This window comes from Alligator sinensis, unplaced genomic scaffold (assembly GCF_000455745.1).
Source record: "Alligator sinensis unplaced genomic scaffold, ASM45574v1 scaffold1318_2, whole genome shotgun sequence".
Taxonomy (NCBI): domain Eukaryota; kingdom Metazoa; phylum Chordata; order Crocodylia; family Alligatoridae; genus Alligator; species Alligator sinensis.
In genome coordinates, this window is record NW_005843067.1 from 330,510 (window position 1) to 351,006 (window position 20,497).

A 20,497-nucleotide genomic window follows, 5' to 3' on the forward strand; every position below is an offset into this window, starting at 1 on the left:
AAAGGCCCAGTTTCTTCTTGGCTACCTGGGAAAAAACACCTGTGCGCTCAGAAGCTCATCAGGAAGCTAGCAGTGTGCCCGATAAACATCTTGTGAAGGTGTGTCACTTGCTCCCTGTTGTTTTGCTCACAGCAGTGGCGCCCATTCACCAGGTTGCTGTATAGACCCAGAGCCAGAGACCGCTGTCTCTTTCTGTGGCAGACCGTGTGCAAAGAGAGGCGATGCATCAATTCAACAGCAAATATTATTTGCCTTCTGGTGGTGTTTAGAGACTGGGGGAGCTGCACAGACCCTGGACTGAGACTGAGGGCCCCAGAAAGTCAGAGACAGATCCCTTGCTCTCCCTTGAAGAGTTTATTGTATAAACAGGCCAGGGAAGGGACAAGACTCACCCAAGGTTGTATAAGTGGTCAGTGGCAGAGTCAGGTCTCCCCACTCCTAGGTCAATGCCCTAGCCAGGAGCACAGGGATATAGATGTAGGATGGAGGCAAAAGAGTGGCCAAAGGGGCCTCCTAAGTGCCCCTAGGACATCTCCCCCATATAGGGCACCCTAAGGTTTTGCTCTGTATGTATAAAAGCAAGCACCCCTGCAAGAACTTGTATGGTCTGTCCTCTCTTTTCCCCCTCCCTTACGAGAACCCTCCGAGCCCAATGCTCCAGCCAGTTTTCTATCCATGTTCACGTCCAGTGTATTTATATTAGAAAGTGACTAGAATTAAAGGCCCAGTTTCTTCTGGGCTACCTATTCAGCACTGGAGAGGCCACATCTGGAGTCCTGTGTCCAGTTGTGGGCCCCCATACAGAAAGGATGTGGACAAGCTGGAGAGAGTCCAGCGGAGGGCAAGGAAAATGGTTGTGGGGCTGGGGGACATGACTGGTGAGGAGAGACTGAGGGAAATGGGCTGATTTAGTCTGGAGAAGAGAAGACTATGGGGGGATTTAATAGCAGCCTTCAACTCCCTGCAGGGGGGTTCAAAAGAGGCTGGAGCTGGACTGTTCTCCATGATGGCAGATGACAGAACAAGGAGCAATGGGCAAGTTGCAGCAAGGGAAGTTGAGGCTGGATAGTAGGAAGAATTGTCTCACTAGGAGGGTAGTAAAACACTGGAACAAGCTACCTAGAGAGGTGGTGGAAGCTCCATCCTTGGAGGTGTTTAAGACCCAACTAGACAAATCTCTGGCTGAGATGATGTAGTTGGGGCTGGTCCTGCTCTGAGCAGGGGCTTGGACTAGATGTGACCTCCTGAGGTCCCGTCAACCCTCATTTTCTGTGATTGTATGATTCTCTCTTCTCCTGTCCAGGCATCTTTCCCACCACTGTCCTTCAGTTCTTTATCCTTCACCATTGGGGTTTTTTTTCTTTTTCATTTTCTTATTTTAGTTCAAACTTCAAAGCAAAATTATTTAATTTCAGCAGAGGAAGAAAGACAGGCAGAGAAGCCAGGAAGGGCCACCAGGAAACAGAGGCACTATCCACAGGGGAAGCAAGTGGTGAGTTCACATTTCAGATCATGGCATTCCTTCTGTGCACACACACACATCTCCTAGGTGCTTAGGCCAAGATGGGCCATTTACAAGCTCCTAAATTCAGGATTTCTCTTGGTCCAGGGGTCATGCCCCCCAAAACACTTGGCGAGACCTTTGCAAGCAGCACCCACCGACACTGCGTCTACTTCTGATAATCATGGGGCAGTGGTTCTCAATGTTTTTAAATTCCAGGCACCCCTTGATGGACTCCAAGTCCTGTCCCCCACCCTCAGAAAATACCAGCTCTTAGTTTTCAATCATTTCTTAGACTACAGAGAAATACTAGAGTCATTCTTCTGTTGCAGAGGACACCAGAAGGCCACAAAAGGTCAGGGTGGTTTTGACACTGAATTCCTTTTTGAAATCTGGGTGTATCTTGTGAATCATGTTTGCACACCTAATGGTCCTAATATTGTGTGGCACCCTCGAAAGGATCTTGTGGCACCCAAGTTGAGAATCGCTGTCATAGGGGCTCAGTGTTTAGTGCGTAACCTGCCGTTGGAAGAATGATGTTTGAGAATCACCGATAGCACCTGAAGCTCTGCAGAACCTTTCCTGGAGATTTCACCCCTGGACTCTGGCACAGACACCCACAAACTGAGTGAACTCAAGCATATTTTCTTGATTTCAAAGATCCAAGTGAGGCATCCTCAGGAATACTTTCTAGCCCTTGCAATTAAAAAATTGTGCCTAAATGCCAGTTGAAACTCCGCAAGCTTTGCCTTCCATGAAAAACCTGTGACAGACCCATGAAAAACCCATAGCCAGAAGGGATGCGAGATGCAGTGCCTGATAGCATGGTTGGCTCCCCAAGTGAACCAGCAATTAAATCAGAAGACAAATCACCACCGGATAAAAAACAAACAACCCAACAGACGACGAGGCATTTTGGCCTTGTTCCTGCCATAGCATTGGCGGGTTCTTCTATAACCCCACAGGCTCTACTGCATCAGATTGGCAAGTGGATGAAGGGCTTTTAGCCATCCTACTACCAGCCACCCCAGCTGCTCAACGACTCTTGGGTTTGCATTTCTTATCCACAATCCACCAAAATACTCCAGAGGCCTGGGCTACATCCGAAGAGATGAACTGACACAGGAAGGAAGCTCCCATCCGTGTCCTCAGGTTGGGAGAGAAAGGAACAGGAGCTGGGGGTTGTCACTGCAGACATTAGGCTCCCAAAGTCTCACCAATCAGGGCACCTAAATCTCTTAAGCAGCTTTTAAAAACTCACTCAGGGTGCACTGCCACTGGACACCAAACGCACTTGAGCTCCCTTATGGTCTCAACATACACCGCACTGCAAAGGACACACAAGATTGACGGACCAGACACGGGACTTGACAGCCTTCCGTGATAAAGGAGTGGATGAAAATCCCTGGGATCAGCCCCGGGAAGAGACGGCAACCCCGAGTCTAGCATTAAACCAGTCACTTACCCCCTCTCCTTTTTTATTCCCCTCTTTAGAGGTAGGAGACAAGTAGACGCCTCTTTCCACAGATGCCGTCTAGGTTGATATATTAATCCTAAACCAGAAAATGATTGTTCCTTTAACAATTTACTCCCCTCTCTTCCCATTTTGCTTTAATGGGGCAGGCCTGTTAGGACTAGTAGAAACCCACACTCCACCGAGACACGAGGGGAGAAAAACACTGGCCAAGGAAACCCAGATCTGTCTTCCTGGAACATTCTCCCATGGATCAAAGGTGCCCGTCTTCTACGGCCAAATCAGTAGGGGAGCAAGTTCCCTCCTTTCCACTGCTCAGAGGAAAACGCTACAGAGCAGCAGAATGAAGTAAGAGAGGTTTAGGAGCTGCACAGCCTCCATTGCAGGGAGGCCAGCATGTTGTGTAAGAGGGTGCCTAAATTGGCAAGAGAAGCCCAGGCTGGGCTGTTTATAACCCCCTTGGAAAGTCAGCTCTCCCTTCCCTTTCCAAGCGGATTCCTCCCAGCGGCGGATAGCCTTGAGAGAGCAGGCACGTACCTCTCTGCGAGCCGGGGATAATATCCAGTCTCTCTCTCGCACTTGGTTAAAACCAAAAATGCCCGAACCAGAAAGATTGAAGCCTGAGAGTTTACAACCCCTCCTCCTGCCTCTGCACAGCTGCTCCTCCCTGCTAGACTCCTCCCTTCGCAGATGGCTCCTGGCAAACAGGGGAGAAGAGGGGAGAGAAAGAAACTGGGGGAGAAGATGTGTGAGCCCCTTTATCCAACGACTGCACCTAGGGAGTGGTGGGTGCCTGCCAGTGGCTTGGGCTGAGTTTGTATTTATAACTCCAGGATCTCAGAGCTCCGGTTACAAATCTCCTCCCTGCAGTTTCTCCTCCGCATTGCAACAGCAGCTCTGGGGAGAAAGAGAAAGAGAAAGGCTGGGCACTTTGCCACACCAACAGCAAAGGCAAACCAACCCCAAGGTCAGAGGAAGGGATGCAGCTGCCATCCAGCCATGCCCCAACCCCTGACCTCCCCCACAACACCCATTAGGGACCCCTCCCCCCTTCCATCCCTGTCTGCCTACACTGAGGCACCTGGATCTCTTGGAGCCACATCTGCCCACCGCAGCCCCAGACCTAGACCTATCCCTTTTCTTTGTCCACAGAAAGGAGACATATACGGTTATCTTTGACATAACCCCTCCACATCCCCTGCAGCTCTGGAGATGCTCCTTTAGATTATCCCCTAGAGAAGAGTTTCTTCCCCTCCCAGCTTCACAGAAGGGAGTTCAGGACTCACTTTTAGGTCTGCACCCACTAGCAAAGAGAAACACTGCCCCATTAGCTCCCCAAAATCCATCCTCCAAACTCCTCAAAAGGTGGTGCTACTCCCATGCTGTGCCCAGCCCCTGGCACTAGGGGGTGCTTGGACATTAAAGTCAAGTCTGGGGAATCACTGGACAAGAATAATTACAGTAATTTAGTAAAAAAAATGCGTCCAGAGGTTTCTTGGGGCTTTGGGGGCATGGCAGAGCAGCAGGAGCCCAGAAAAGCAGCACCCTCTGGTTTCTGCTTCTCAGACTGGCCTAGGCACACACTGCAGGGTAGTGGCAAATGGGTCTCCTTTGGGCTATCACAGACATCCCTCCAGGGGTGCACAAGCACGCTTCACAAGACAACCTTAGAGATTTCCAGTAGAAACTCAAAGCATTAAAAAAAAATCATCTGACCTAATGCACTGAGTTCTCTGCTAAAGAGAGGAAAAATGCTTTTTTTATTATAGAAAAACAAAATTAGAAGCTATCAGGACTCGTAGTAGAGGCGGCATCTTTTATTAGGCCAACAAGATTTTTTGCTAAAAAAAATCTTTAATTGCAAGTTTTCGGGCACAAACACCCTTCATCAGGCATTGGAGAAAAGATTGTGCAAGTTCTCCTGGGGAGAAATGAAAGTTCATATTTCATAGGATTTCACAGAGGAGTCGGTAGATGGAAACTCCTCTGGGCAGTCAGTTCAGAGCTGGTGAGGAGTCTCACCTCTGGTGAGGTTCTGTGATGATGCAAGTTACCTTGAACTTTCACAGCCTTTTCTCTGAGGCCTGATGAAGGGTGTTTGTGCCCAAAAGCCTGCAATTAAAGACATTTTTTTTTTGCAAAAATCTTGTTGGTCTAATAAAAGATATCATCTCTACTACGAGTCCTGATTGCTTTTTCCTCTAGACCAATACAGCTACAACCTGGACACCTGACAAAATTAAAAGCTGGCATTTTTTCCAGAGGGGTGCCTCGAGTCTAAGAAAGCACTGTTGTGGGAGAGTCAGGGGAAGGTGGGAGAAATAAAGGAAAAGGCAAATATAAAAAGAATCCCAAAAAATGAGGGTGGGAAGGGACCTCAGAAGGTCATCTAGGCCAACCCCCTGCTCAGAGCAGGACCATCCTCCACCACCTAAGAAGGGAGGCTGGGGGAAGAAGTCTGTACCACGGCACAGTCCCAAGGTTGCTGGAGTGGTTGCACAGAGACTGTCTTGACAACATTATTCTGTTATAATCAGAGAGAAGTGGGGCTGAGGGGGACCTCCAGAGGTCATCTAATCCAACCCTCTGCCTCAGGCAAGATCATTCCTGTCCAAACCATCCCAGAAACTATCATCTAAACTACCTAAAAGACTATCCTCAACCCTGGCACAAGATAGACCTAACACCCCAACCTGGTACAGGGAAAGCAGGAGAACCACAGCAGCCAACATCCTGCTTCTGGTAGAGGATGTCAGTAGACACCCAAGAGTCCCCAGGCAGAGGGCCACGACCCCTTCTACAGAGGAAGGCGAACCCGCCCCCCCAGTCCACACCAGTCTGACCAGGGTGGAAATCCCCTCCCGAACGCAGTCTGACCCTGAGTGGAGGGGCAAGACCTTCTCCCCAGCCTGGGCTGCAGCCAACACCCAACGCCTCCTCTTCTTTTGTGTGACAAAAAATGGTCCCGTATCTTTAGCTTTATGCACTTTGGTATTTTTGTTGATTTGGGAGCTCTTGGCCGTCAGAGACATAACCAGGGATCACTACATGGAAGTGGCTCTCATCAATCCCCACCCAATGCCTCTGAGGGAAGCTTAAAAACATCCTCACGTGGAGTAGAAAGCAGGGGAAGGGGCAACAAGCAAAGCCTAGAAACCTGGGATATCCCCACAGAACCCAGAGACGACGACAGATGGGTTCACCAAGTTCATGAAATGGTTGAGACTGTGTGGAAAGGAGCCCGGTTAGAGTTTAGCACAGAGGGGATGTCATCTGGACTTCACCTGTGGATTTCTGCTTTCAGCACCACTCGCTCCAGAGCTTCAAACCAGCCACCCCCTGGCAACAAGCTTCCTGCCATGCAGGCCATTAGATGGACAGAGATTAAGCTTTGCCCCATCACTGTTGTCCACCTACTGTCATAACCAGAGAAACACGTGTTTCACATCCTGGACACTTGACAGCTCTCCTGCCTGCTACGAGCCAGTTCTCATGTTTAGTTCGGCATTAGCCACTTTTTGCAACAGAGCGTAGAGTGGAATGTTTTGTACCCTGCCTCCAGGAGTTGCAATAGGAAAAAAATACCCAACAGGCTCTGGAGAAGATGCTGTGAAAAGCAGCGACTGAATGAGCATGAGCCTGGGGAAGAGACGGCAGATCTCGCTGAGAACAGCATCACGGAGACCGTGAGGTTAGAGCCCAGTCTTGAGTCCTATGCTCGCTTTGCCCATCATGCTCCAGGTAGCAGGTATTCGAAGCAGAGGCTCTTCCCCCTAGGAAAGAAGCGATGCTGCCAGTGCGTTATAAGGATACAGTACAGGATGGATCATTTACCTACCCCCAAACGGCTGCATCATGACCCAGAACCCCTCACCAGGAAGCTTTAAAGGCTTGGTTCTCACTCCAAAAGCTCTGAGGCTATAGGAACTCAAGGCTCCAAAGTCAGGACAGCCATTCTCTACACGTCCAGATGGTTAGAAACAGAATCGTATTCTTGGTGAAGGGAGGACGTACAGGGTTACAGAGGGACAGCAGTGGCCTTGTGTAGGAGAGCTCCTCACTCTAGGGCACAGGGAAGGAAGACCCTTCTGCACAAGGAGTCAAAGGGCCCAGTGGTAGTACAGTGGCCAGGCCCCTGCCTCCTCGTCAGCAGCTGTAATTTGCATTTTTAAATGAGGACAAAAATATTAGACACCACCCAACCACCCTTCCTCTGTCAAGCAGCGATAGTAGCATCATAGCCTGGGACAGCACCATGCACTCTAGCCCAGGCAAGGATGCTGCTTTTATCTAGTGCTCTTTGAGGGGAATTGAGGGAACCTGCTGCCAGGTTAAGGAGGAGACCAAAAAAAAGCGCCTTTGATTCCACATGATTTTTTTGGTTTTGTTTTACTTGCGTCAGATACGGATCAAAGATGAACAGCGGCAGAGAGCATTCACCTAGTCCCAACAGACATGGCAAGTTCCCCTTAACCCTTGCGGTTCTCCCCAAATCCATCAGAAGTGCCTGGAACAGCCCCATTACACTGTGCATTGACCCCGGGACTAGAGAAAAGTGTGCTGGCATGGGTGTGAGCAGCCTGTAGTTGTGGTTCTTACTGAAGTCCCAAATGTATCCTCCCCCGCCCCATCAAGTCTTTTTGTGTGTGGACAGGTGCTACTGTGCCCAAAGAGATCAGCTCAACTCCCTTTGCATCCTAGAAAGTTCTCAACTCAAAGAAACCTGCTAGCAACCCTTAAAAGAAACCCACATCCCTAAACCTTCTCTTTGCACCCCACTGTCACATCAAAAAGTGAGAACAAATCCACCCTGGACACCGTCAGCCACCACTACGCTCCACCAGCTCTGATCCGCTTGATACTCATTAACCAGAATTCTCCAGGAACAGAAGCTAAACTAGCAGCTTATTTCTTCCCTGGACACCTTTATTATGAGCCTGTCCAGCGATTACATTGACAATTACACAATCACACATAAGGCACGTTTCAACAGCTGCATCAACAATTCTTTTTTTTTTTTTTTTTTTTAAATACTGAAGTATTCCCCTTTTTTTTTTTTTTTTTTTTTCTTTTCTTTTCTTTTCTTTCTGTTCACAGCCAGAATGAGTCTATAAAGTGCTTTGGGAAAGGAGTTGGCTCCATGAACAGCAGAACGGAAAAACAAAGTTCAATGCCACGTGCGGTTCCTCAGGAGGAAGAGGAGGGTGGGTCTGGAGGAAGCAGTCACCCCACCGCTCGCCAATCCATGATGCTGCCGTCAGGTTCCACGATGACGTCCGGCTCCTGCAGGACTGCACACCAAGAAACCCAACAGGTTTAGCACGTAGCACGTACCCTGACTCGAAGCCCTCGTCTCATGAGACTGTGCAGACACATGAGCACCACTACGCAACATTCATCCAAGAGCCAGAGCACTCTGGCATCTTGCACAACTAGCAGGATTCCAGAAGTACAGACTCAGGGCATTTCTGCTCAAGACCCCCAGCCCCTTGCTCCTTTGCTGCACTCGTCAGGACTGAATGCAGCCCCGACTCTGGAGGCAGCGCCATCTGCGCTACTCCTTCCATTTGTAGGCCATGAGGAGCTGAGGGCAGTAGCAGGACGCTAGCAAGGACCCAGAACGGCTCTTTACGCGGCTGCTATAAGGAGACTGCTCAGGTTCTCGTAGGAGAGCCAGTTATTCACAGCCAAGAGCCGGGGATGCTCAGCTCCTGGCCTGTGGGCCCATGTCATTTAGCCTGCAGGGCTCCCCACAGGCCTGGGAATTTGGCAGCAGGAAAGCAGTGGCACAGCTCCCCTATTAAGTTTCTGGACCCATGGGGAGCCCCACTCTCCCATGTACTGGATTTGGTATCCAATCCCAGTGCACAGGGATGGGCAAGGATGGTACTGGGCCCAATTCCAGGGGAAGGGGTGGCATTAGGACCCTGGGACTCAAATCCCAGAACACTGGGGCAGGAAGGGGGTAGTTCCATGACCCCATGGACACACTGTGGTAGGAGGGGGTGCCACCAGCATCCCAGGGACCAATCCCAGTGCACAAGGTAGTGCTGCACCCCTAGGACCCAAACCCCGTGTGCAGGAGCAGGAGGGGGCAGTGCCAGGCGATAAGGCCCATTCCTGATACTCAGGACAGAGGGGGCAGTATCAAGGCGCAATCCTGGTATGTGGGGCTCAAGCATCCAAGAAGCAGCCCTGCTCCACCGATCTGACCCATGGGGCCGAAAGGTTGAGCACCAACTTGAGGATTAGTTCAAGACTAAGTCTAGCTCTCTCCGACACTGTAATTTGTCTCAACTAGTTGGATGCGCTTAATGGGGCATGATGCTCCTGCAGTGGCTCTGCCACTGGCAAGGAACACACCTTGCTGGGGACAGCAAACTTCGCTCTCTCAGTCAGAGCACTCCCAGATCAGCAGCTTCTCCATATACTTACTCCGCAGGCTATAAGGATCCAGCACCACTTTCTGAGAAAGGATCAAGTCCTGAGACCACTCGCTAGCAAAGGGGAGCAGGCTGCTCTCTGACAGGGTCGTGGCGGCAGCAGGAGGTGTGCTTTCGGGGCTGCTTTGCTCTTCATTCAGCTCACAAGTGCAGAGGGGGCAGCTTGGAGGGGTGACACCTGGTCCCCGGGGAAACAAGTCCTTTTCGTTCCTCAGGTAACTCCTCATTGCCCCGCTATGGTGGAAGGGTCGTTCGCGCAACCAGGCCCAGTGGGAAGGCTCTTTGGACATTATCTAGCCGAGAGAGCAGGACAGGGTACAGCTAGGTAAACCCACTTTGTTGTTACCAAGTCTCTCTGCTTGAAATTCTACTACAGGGAGTTTATGCACTAGACCAGATACAATAGGGCCCTGCAGTGTTTTAATGTATGGGGGTTCAAAGACCATGAGGACAACACTAACAATGTTAACCCATCCACAGAGATGTAGGTGGAAATGATTGGATGGGAACATAAAAAAGGCTAAAGCAGCACCTGCTAATAAATATCACCAGGGAAGACATTTATGGAGGATGAAGGTCAAGCCTGTTTGAAAGACTGAACCAAGATTTCATCTGGACAGTCATTACCTTCAATGTTCTAGTGTTGGGGAGTTCTGAACACCCCACACCCCTTTTTGCTGTGCTGGGTGGATGTCACAGCATTCCTCCTCCCAGATACTCTGATCACAGAAGCAAGTCAGTCTGAATCGCAACAGTTCAAACTGGGTTAGCTGGGTGATGGAGACCAAAGCCCTGAGGGAAGTGGGCAATCTGGAGGAAGCACAAACAGGGGAGGCTCTCATTCTTCCAGACAATGAAGGGTGATCAGCTACTTACCTCGGGTATCTGTACATGAATGCACAGAGCCTGGGAAACAAGCAGGAGGAATTAGTTCTGGGACTGTGCAAGGACTTCCATGACGTGATTGGAATAACAGACTTGGTGGGAGCTCACATGACTGGAGCAGTGTCATGGATGGGGACAAACTGTTCAGGAAGGACAGGCAGGGGAGAAGAGGAGGAGTTGCACTTTCGTACAGCTCTCTTATGTATTGCTCAGAGCTCCAGTATGAGCCTGGAGACAGGCCTGTTGAAAGTCTCTGGATTAGGGTCAGAGGGGAGAGCAACACGGGTGATGTCGTGGTAGGGGGCTGCTATAGACCACCAGACCAGGAGGAGGAGGTGGATGAGGCTTTCTTCAAACAGCTAGCAGGAGTTTCCTAGTCATAGGCCCTGGTTCTCATGGGGGACTCTAGTCCCCCGAACATCTGCTGGGAGGGCAATACAGCAGTGCGCGGGCAATCCAGGAACTTCCTGGTGCAAGTGCTGGAGCAGCCAACTAGGGGCCATGCTGGTGGGGAATGTAGTAGTAGACGGCAGCAACCATGAGATTATCGAGTTTAGGATCCTGAGGAAAGGAAGGATGGAGAGCAGCAGAGTCAGGACCCTGAACTTCAGAAAAAAGCAGATTTTGACAAGCTCAGGGAACTAATGGGCAGGATCCCCTGGGAGGCCAGTCTGAAGGGGACAGGAGGAGTCCAGGAGAGCTGGCTGGACTTCAAAGAAGTCTTACTGAGTGTGCAGGAACAAACCATCCCAGTGTGCAGGAAGACTAGCAAGTGTGGCAGAAGACCAGCTTGGCTTAGCAGGGAACTTTGTCATTTAGTTTACTGAAGAAAGGAAACTTATTAGAAATGGAAGCTTGGACAAACAACTAGGGAGGAGTATAAAAGCATCACTCGGGTATCTGGGGATGAAGACAGGAAGGCTGAAGCACAGCTGGAGTTGCAGCTAGCAAGGGATGTGCATGGTAACAAGAAGGGTTTCTACAAGTGGGTCGGCAACAAGAGGAAGAATCAGGGAAAGCATGGGTCTCTTACTGAATGCAACCTAGTGATAAATGAGGAAAAGGCTGACATGCTCCATGCCTTTTTCACCTGTCTTCACAGGAAGGTCAGCTCCCAAACTACTGCACTGGGCGGCACAGTTTGGGGTGGCAGTGAGCAGCCAACAGGCTGTGTATAGGTCCATGGGGCCAGACAGGATGCACCCAAGGGTGCTGAAGGAGTTGGTTAATGTGATTGCAGAACTACTGGCCATCATATTTGAAAATTCATGGTGATTGGGAGAGGTCCCGCATGATTGAAGGAAGGCAAATCTAATGCCCAAACTTTAAGAAAGGGAAGGAGGCGGCTTCAGGGAACTACAGACTGGTCAGCCTCAACTCAGTGCTTGGAAAAATCATGGATCAGGTCCTTCTCTAAGCACTTGGAGAAGGTGATCAGGAAATCAGCATGGATTCACCAGGGGCAAATCATGCCTGACCAACCCGACTGCCTTTTATGATGAGATGACTGGCTCTGTAGATGTCGGGAGAGCAGTGGACATGATACACCTTGACTTTGGAAAGGCTTCCAGTACCATCTCCTGCAACATTCTTGCAAGCAAGCTCGGGAAGTATGGGCTGAATGAATGGTTTAAGGTGGATAGAAGACTGGCTGGACCATCAGGCTCAGAGGAGAGCGATCAATGGCTTAATGTCTAGTTGGCAGCTGGGATCAAGTGGGGTGAACCAGGGGGTCGGTCCTGGGGCTGTTCTCCCCCCACACCTCAGTATTTTCATCAATGACCTGGATGATGGAATAGAGTGCACCCTCAGCAAGTTTGCAGATGACACCATGCTGGAAGCAAGGGCTAGGATTCAGAGAGGCATTGACAAATTGGAGGATTGGACCAAAAGAAATCTCATGAAGTTCAATAAGGACCAGTGCAAAGTCCTGCACTTAGGACAGAAGAACCCCATGCACTGGTACAGGCTGGAGGCTGACTGGCTAAGCAGCAGCTCCGCAGAAAAGGACCTGGGGGTTACAGTGGACAAGCAGCTGAATACAAGCCAGCGTGTCCTTGCTGTGTAGAAGGTTAAGGGCATCCTGGGCTGCATCAGTAGGAGCATTGCCAGCAGATCCAGGGAAGCGATTAGTCTCCTCTATTTGGCACTGGGGAGGCCACATCTGGAGTATGGTGTCCAGTCTTGGGCCCCCCCACCACAGAAAGAACGTGGACAATTTGGAGAAAGTCCAGTGGAGGGCAACAAAAGTGGTTGGGCAGCTGGGGGACATGGCTTGTGAGGAGAGGCTGAGGGAACTGGGCTTGTTTAGTCTGCAGAAGAGAAGACTGAGGGGGATTGAACAGTGGCCTTCAGCTCCCTGCAGGGTGGCTCCAAAGAGGTTGGAGCTGGACTGTTCTTAGTGGTGGCAGATGACAGAACAAGGAGCAATGGGCTCAGGCTGCAGCAAGGGAAGTTGATATTAGGAAAAAAAAACCTCACAAGGAGGGCAGTAAAGCACTAGAACAGACTACCCAGAGAGGCTATGGAAATCTCCATCCTTGGAGGTTTTTAACACCCAGCTAGATGGTGTTGGCTGGGATGATGTAGTTGGGGCTGGTCCTGCTTTCAGCAGGGGGCTGGATTAGATGCGACTTCCTGAGGTCCCTTCCAACCCTCATTCTCTTTGACTAGGGAGAAGGTGGATGGTGAGGGACAGTTTCAAGGGATTTGAGATGTACAGGCCAGTGATCACACCCTGTGCTAATAGGGCAACCCTAGAAAAGAACAATGGTCGCAGGCCTTGACTGAATTCCCTGCTCCCTACTGAAATAAGGATCTCTTGGCCAGTTCAGAGGAATGGGTGGAAGTACAGAAATCTGAACCTGAACTGTATAAAACTCCCCCACACAGAGGCAGAAGCATGGGAGTCTGGATCTTGCCTCAAACCCTGAGGTCTGATTCTGAGGGCCCAGAGATCTCTCCACCTGGTAATAAGTATGCCTGTGTATTCTCTGCTGTATGTAGCTGCTCTTGTTAATATTGCCTGACGGATAACATGCCAGTGAACCAGTGTATAGTTTACAGCAACTTGCTTTGGCTTCTCTTGTACTTCTATAGATAAAATAAAAGCCTCCCCACCCCACCCCCACCCCATCCTGGGTGCAAGATCTCCTGCCGTGGGCACTCTAGTCCTTGGACCTCTTTAGGGATTGCTTCACATAAATCATTGATTCTAGCAATTATTTAGATGCAAGACCTGGTCCCAGTGTCCCCAAGAGCCCACAAATCACCAAGGCCAACCTCATCGCAGCAGCGCCGACTGACCACGGCTCTGTAGTTCATCTTCGCCCAGAAGTTGTCCCTCAGTTTCAGGAACTGTGGGAACAGCTGCCTCCAGTTGTCACCCAGAGCCCAGGGAAAGATCTCATACTTGTAATCCTCTTCGTCTTCCTCCATGTCATTAGCTAGGTACCTGCATCAAGCAATATCCCCCAAATAAACTTGCCATTCCTTCACAAAAACAGCCAGTACCTGGAATAGTTCGGTACCTTCCAGCACAGCATCAATATTGTGTCACTTTTGTTCAAGTCTCAAGTGCTGAGAGCCTTCATCATAGGTGCTTTTTGTAACTAAAGTCAGTCGTGTTTAAGTGCCCATCATGACATGGACTTTTTTTTGCAGGAGCAGAGACTGCAAGTGCAAGAACCAGCCTGCAATGTTAAGTTTATGGCAAAGCTAGCATTTTGAACACTGGTAGTCACCTACACTCCTAGTCGCTGTTCCTCCTAGTTGCCCAGCCAGTTGATGGCAGAGTTGATGTGAACCAATAGGTCTTCTCTTCTGCCATCTTCTAAACTAGTTACAGAAGGAATTTCACAGACCAGATCACCAGAAAAGTACTTACAGAGCTGTGAAAAGGTTCATCCGGGTGTATTCAGTAGTGCACAGGCCAGCACGCTTGAAGTATGTCAGTGCCATGGCTAGAAGATACTAAAAAACAAGGTAAGTACGGTTAACAGACAGTTTTGGATTACAACAGTTTAAAAACCCATTAAAAAGAAGCCGAGTCAGGAGAAGTTTTGTAGAGGTTGATTTATCAGGCTGCAGTAACTCAGGACTGCGGTTCACCTTGAGCAGGACATCCGAAGGCATCTGTGACTACCACCAGCCTTGTTGCAGTCTTTCTTCTAAGCTCATTCCCAACATGTGCAGTCCCCCCACCCCATCCTCCCTCCCATGCTTTGTCTCAGCTTAAAAAGCAGCAGTTATGGCAAGTGCCTACAGAAGTGGAATCAATACAACAACTACAGTCTTCAGTGTCAAGACCTGGCCCTCATCACCACTCGTGATTAGTTAAAGAATTGGAGTTTTGTATATACAAGGAACAGAAAAGAATTGGAGAAATCTTGAAACCACTGGGCATCACTGCTCAAAGCTCACTGGAGGGAAGTGGGAGCACATGGGACATACCTTATCTGAAATCTTGTAGCATATGTCCATTGACAAGAACTCTTGTACCAAGTCATCCTCTGGAAAGAAAGAGCAGGGCAGTTGCAGTGTGTCTCATTCAGCCCCCTGCCCCCAGGGCACTGCTTTCAGAATTCTTGCTCCACTTCCCCCGAACACCCCACCGCCTCTAGAAAAACATCCTCAGGGGAGCACTTTCTGCTCTTTTTTAGAACAGAGTCCCACTTCTCAAACCAGAGATGTTCACCAAGGCCACTTGCTTTCCTAATTAAGGCTGGGAGAGGTCTAGCAACTAGCAGTGCCGGACTCTCATTGTAGAGGTACAAGTTTCTCTCGCTCCCTTCCAGTTTTTGGAGCCAAACTGTAAACACTTGCTCCTTCCAATACTTTGGGCAAAGCTCTCAGGACACTGCAGCAACGGTAGCCTTCCAATGTGACTAATTTGGCTGGAGGGAAGTCTGGAGAAAGACAAGGCTTAAAAGTGGCCTCTAATTCAAGATATTTTAAGAACATTCAGCACTTTGCAGAGTCAAGCAACAGGTATTTATACTCGACCAAGTTAGAAGCTGTTCTTGCAAGTATTTGAGTTTAAGCCATGACACATGGTGAAAGGCAGATACAGGAGCTATGCCTCGCAGCACCCCATTGTCTCCCTCCCTCCATTCCCCTCCTCAATTAAGAAGATTAAAAGGAAGCAGCAGTTTAGCAACAAAGCTCAAGTCATTTCTTCCCTGAAGCTCCACCCCAGTTGTCCTGCCAACTTTATCACCACAGTTGTATCCAACACAGGAAGCCCCTTCCCTAGACAAGATGAGGTTTAGTGCCATCCTTTTTCCAGGCTGTACAACCTGGGTGACTGCTCTTGCCTCCTACCCAGAAGGTTGAAGAAAGCCTCCTGTTCTTCTTGGTGGAGATGGAACGGAGGTCGCTGCGTGCTTTTTGGCACCGCTACAGAGTGCCCTCTCTCAGGGATTCGCGTTCTGCTACGCGCTCCGATGCCCTTGGTGGCAGCGTGATACGGTCTCGTGTTCCCTGGCTTCACCCCAGTGGTGACCACAGGAGAGACACGGGAGATGCTTCGATTATGCCTCATGTTTGTGCTGATGTTGGCAGATGCTCAGAGGGGCTTTTCTGCAAAAAGAGGACCCCACATTTATTCTTCTTTACTTTTTACGCCATTATCTTGACTAACTCCGTGCATGGGAAGAGAAAGATCACTCGAGAACAGCTGTTGCCAAGCTCAAGGTTGCAAGTGCGCATAATCCCCAATTCCTCCCAGGCTGCAGTTAGCTTAATTAGAGAAGGGAACTAATCAGAACTCAGCTGTTCCCACAATTAGGGACAATAAGACCCAGTTTTATTCAGTAGGGCAAGAGTGGATGCAGCAACAATTACCACAGAGCAGCTAGGGTATCTCAAGTCCATGGCCCCTGTTAGTTGTGAGCATGCCAGCAGCCAAGAAAAAGGATGCTCCCCCTGCTGATCCCTCCAAGTTACTGCACATTATGTACTCTTCCCCCCTACTCCAATGCTAGAGCCCAGTACAGTATTAACTGGCACTCTTTAGATCGGTCCCCAACTCTCCCAGTGTCCTCATTTAACCATGCCAGCTTTGCCCACAGTGCCATGGTGCGTTCCATCTCACCATGATCTAAAACTAGTTTCATAGTAGCTAGGGTCAGGAGAGACCTGATCAGATCATCTAGCCTGACCCCCTGCCACAGGCAGGAATGAATGCTGGGGTCACAAGAACCCAGACAGGTGATCGTCCAACCTCCTCTTGAATTTGCCCAAGGTAGGGGCGAGGAACACTTCCCTGGGAAGTTGGTTCCAGATTCTGGCCACCCTAACCGTAAAATATTGCCTTCTGATCTCCAACCTAAACCTGTTCTCCATCAGCTTATGACCATTGTTCCTTGTCACCCCAGGTGGTGCTGGGGAGAAGAGGGCTCTGCCTATTTGCTGTTGATCTCCCCTGATGAGCTTGTAGGCAGCCACCAGGCCCCCCCTCAGCCTCCTCTTGCTGAGGCTGACCAGGTTCAGGTCCCTCAGTCTCTCCTCGTAGGGCCTGTCCTGCTGCCCTCTCACCAAATGGGTGGCCCTCCTCTGAACCCTCTCCAGGCTGGCCACATCCCTTTTGAAGTGTGGCGCCCAGTACGGGCGCAGTACTCCAACTGCGGCCTGACCAAAGTCACATAGAGGGGGAAGATCACTAGAGCTTGGGGATTTAAAAAAAAAGAAAGAAAACTCCTGCTACTCTATAGTAGGTCTTCAGTCTTTCCTGAAATGTTCAGGTGCTCAACATTGATCTGTTAGTTAAATGCACACACAACAGTTTTGGTCATTCAGATATGTACAAAGAATACAACAAAAGGGATCCACACATCTGCTAAATAAGTCCAAGGTTAATTACACGCGTTCAATATTAAATTAATGGCAAGACTAGCATTTGTTGACCTACAGCCTTCCTATACCCCATGCTGGAACTCTCTTCCCATGAGATTTCTGTACCATTACTTGTAAGCCAGTAGTAATGAGGGGAGAAGTAATTAAGACACCATGAGGATTGTAACACATGCACACAGAATCTGATTTCCAATCCTTTCAACATTATTCATTGGGGAAGAAAAGGTCCCCATTGACTCAAAGCAGTCTTCAGATGCCCATCTTGCAAATCAAGAGCTAATGTACCGACTAAAAAGAAGAGTGATGCAGGTGTCAACAATACCATGTAAGCAAACAATAAATAAAAATGAAGTTATCATTAAAGAGATACTGGAAAGCAGATGTCCTTTTGCAAGGGCTCAGCCTCCTGCTACTACAGAAATGCATTCGTAGGATACTGTCAGGTATTTAGGTTGTAGCCGTATTGGTCTAAAGGAAAAAGCAATCAGGACTCATAGCAGAGATGATCTCTTTTATTAGATCAACAAGATTTCTGTAAAAAAAAATAAATAAATCTTTAATTGGAAGCTTTCGGGCACAAACACCCTTCATCAGGCATCAGAGGAAAGATTGTAGAAGTTCTGGGTAGGAATAAAAGTTCATATTTCATAGGATACTCACACATGAACACTTCGAGTGGAAGGAGTTATATTTTGGAAGAGGAGTTTGAATTTGACTAGACATACCAGGAGGAAATGGCCTCAGACTGCTTCACACAAGAGCCACACCTGCAACTATGAAGGAACCCCACAGCCTTACAGGAGATACTGTAAAATCTACCTGGTTAAGATGGATTTTATAGAGTTTTACTCTTTTTCCTCCAACAAAATAAAAAACCCCAAACCAACCACCCAAAAACCAAGAGACAAGCCCTCCCTTCAACTGCTTTCTTCCCCCCCCCAGAAAACACCCTTCTGACTGCTTTTGCCAAGAAAAAAAGCATTGCATGGTTCCTTTTCCCAGCAAAAAGTAAAGCCCAAAGTTAAATCCAAAACCAGAATTCAGAGCACGGTCCAGCATCCGAACACTTAACTGGAGGCTGTTTTTGTCAGGGGGGAGGGGAGGGGAGGATGTTAACAGTTCAGAGGATCTTTTAAACCAAATTGCATCAGAGATTAGAAGGGACAAAACTCACCTCTTCATTATAGTTCCCGTCCCAAAAAAGGGAAGGACAAAAGCAATAGTTATTTCAAGAGCAAGACCTGGTTAGCTCACAATAGGACAGACCTTCCAGAGTCAACCACGCAGTGTACGTGAGCTTCTTCGAGGAAGGATGCGTAGTTAATAAAATCACCACCTGCTTATCTAATTAAGGCAGCAAGAAGGATCTGTGCTGCCTCTCTGGAAGCACAGGGAAGCTCATCTTCAAGTGGACATTAAGGTCTCTATATGAGGAGGGCTTTCCTTCTTAAAGGATTAGCCCAGCCCATGAATTTAAAGAGATCCGTTGCCAGGGTCTGATGCGCGCCCAAAGCTCTACAAGCCGCAGACCCAGGCTGCGAGGAGCTCGGGTCGACACCCCACAAGACCGAGGCAGCTTTGACCCACAGCTCAAGTCTTCTGGGAGTTGGAGCAAGTTGATACCTGGTAGCATCTGACCACACAGAAGACTTTATCCACTCAACTCTGCCTCCCAAAAAGGGTCAGCACCAATGCAACTCGGCTAGTTCGGGGCAAGGTTTGCCCTCAGCTCAACTACCGTGTCGTGGGCTGCTCCGTGGTCACGCAAGAGCAGAACTCAAGCGAGACAAAGCCCCATGTAGTCGCGGGTGGTCATAAACCGGGCAGACTTAAGCTTATTTAAAACTTAATTTAAGATTTACTGCCGGAAGCGAGCAGCTCCCCCAGAACGGGGCGTTTCAAACTCTCGGGCCCTGGGATGTCAGGACAATTTTTTGTGGCGTGCCCAAGGAAGAAAAACCCAACCCAACCCACCCGGGGTTTCTTCTTTCCTTGCTGGAGGCACCGCCGCGTCCACGTCAAGACGAGGAGATCCCCACGGAGGGGCGAGGAGAGCCGCAAGGGTTGTCCGCTCAAGGGGGAGGCAAGGAAATAACATACAAGGGGATTTTGCTGCTTTCTCCTCCACATCGGACACCCCCCCCACCGTCACTACAGGAGTCCCTTGACGCCCCAGGTTTTGACAAGCGATTCCTCCTCATGGCAGGCAGAATAAAGCCACAAAAGGGGGGGGGGATTTTTTTTCCCCGTTTTAGACCAAGAGCAGCATCCACGCCCCATCTTTTTGCAGGGGAACCACTGGGCTCCCGTTTCCCCCTCCCGGGCATCGTTTCCCTGCCGAGGGCAGGGGGGCATTTTGCATCTGAACCCAAGGAGGGGCGGGAGGGGGGCCCACCTGCCATGGCCTTTGACATCAGCTCATTTACCCCTTCAGAACAACGGGGGAAAGCGTGAGGAAAACGAAAAACCCCCAACACCCTTCTATTAAGGCTGTCAGCCCTATGGGGGGGGGGGGGGGGGGCGCATCTGAGGGCACCGCTACCCCTCACTGCTTGCTGCTTGAGGGCATCCTCCCTCCCTCACACACATCCTTTGGGGTGGGCATCATGGCGTGAAGGGCCGCTGTGGGAAACGGGGCGCTTCACACCCGCAAGAGCATCCCTACCGCCCCTCAGCCCGCCCGGCCACCACTGCGCGCGCGAGGGAGACGAGACGAGACGAGATGAGATGAGACACCTCGGATGAGGTACAGGGGCAGGCCGGTCCTCGCCCCGACAACCGCTTTTCCCGCCTTTTCCCCCCTCCCCCCTCACCTGAGCAGAGCACCCGAACGGCTCGCGCGCAGCGCCGGTCACGAGGGGGTGGGGGAGGTACCGAGCTTACCCCGCCCCCTTCCCCAGCGAAGTCTTCTATAGGCTCAGCCCCGCCGGCTCCCAACCAATCAGCGGCGGAGGGGCCGCTCCCTTCACGCCCACCGCGGAGAGGAGCGTGTCCATCTAGCCGCGGGGGGCGGGGCTTCTGGCTGATGAGCCAATGAGAAGAGATTTATTTCTTCCCCCGCCCCCTCGAGGGTGGGGCTGGCGGGCACCTCGTGGCCGTTGGCTGCTGGGGCGGCTGTCAACAGACCTCCCCACGTGGCCCCCCCAAATCCGGAGGGGTTTTGCTGGCAGGGTCTGGAAGGGGCCATCCTGCCTCGCGGAGGCTCCTCGTGCCCGCTGGGGAAGGGCGAGGCAGGTTGCCTGTGGCGCCTGACCGGACTGAGGACGCACGCAACTCATGACGCGCCGGGAGAGCTGCCTAATCTGCCCCCTCAGGACCTAGCAACGGCGGCTCCCTCCT

The 20,497-nt window shown here is 50.3% G+C and overlaps 2 protein-coding genes across 5 annotated transcripts in view; both read right to left on the reverse strand.

Annotated features, from left to right (window-relative positions):
- The window catches only part of CAPN1 (calpain 1), a 42,785-nt gene extending 39,034 nt beyond the window's left edge, over positions 1-3,751 (reverse strand). Inside the window, exon 1 of the mRNA XM_006037110.3 lies at positions 3,513-3,751. The gene's annotated coding sequence lies outside the window, so the exon portion shown is untranslated. The remainder of the gene's footprint in view (positions 1-3,512) is intronic.
- A 3,605-nt stretch (positions 3,752-7,356) lies between these two features.
- Positions 7,357-20,037, reverse strand: SPDYC (speedy/RINGO cell cycle regulator family member C). 4 transcript variants are annotated; one of them, XM_014526517.2, is made up of 8 exons: positions 19,895-19,951; positions 19,133-19,229; positions 15,626-15,883; positions 14,756-14,814; positions 14,190-14,275; positions 13,586-13,757; positions 9,411-9,711; positions 7,357-8,266 (listed from the first exon to the last, which is right to left on the reverse strand). In XM_014526517.2, the coding sequence occupies exons 3-8, from the start codon at positions 15,843-15,845 to the stop codon at positions 8,199-8,201; spliced, it is 906 nt and encodes a 301-aa protein (XP_014382003.1). In that variant the 5' UTR covers positions 15,846-15,883; positions 19,133-19,229; positions 19,895-19,951; the 3' UTR covers positions 7,357-8,198. The 4 variants fall into 4 exon arrangements, with proteins under 4 accessions (XP_014382003.1, XP_006037174.1, XP_006037175.1 ...); XM_006037112.3 differs by having other exon boundaries at positions 19,824-19,915; XM_006037113.3 differs by lacking the exons at positions 19,133-19,229; positions 19,895-19,951 and adding an exon at positions 19,972-20,037 and having other exon boundaries at positions 13,610-13,757.
- Positions 20,038-20,497: the final 460 nt, after the last annotated feature.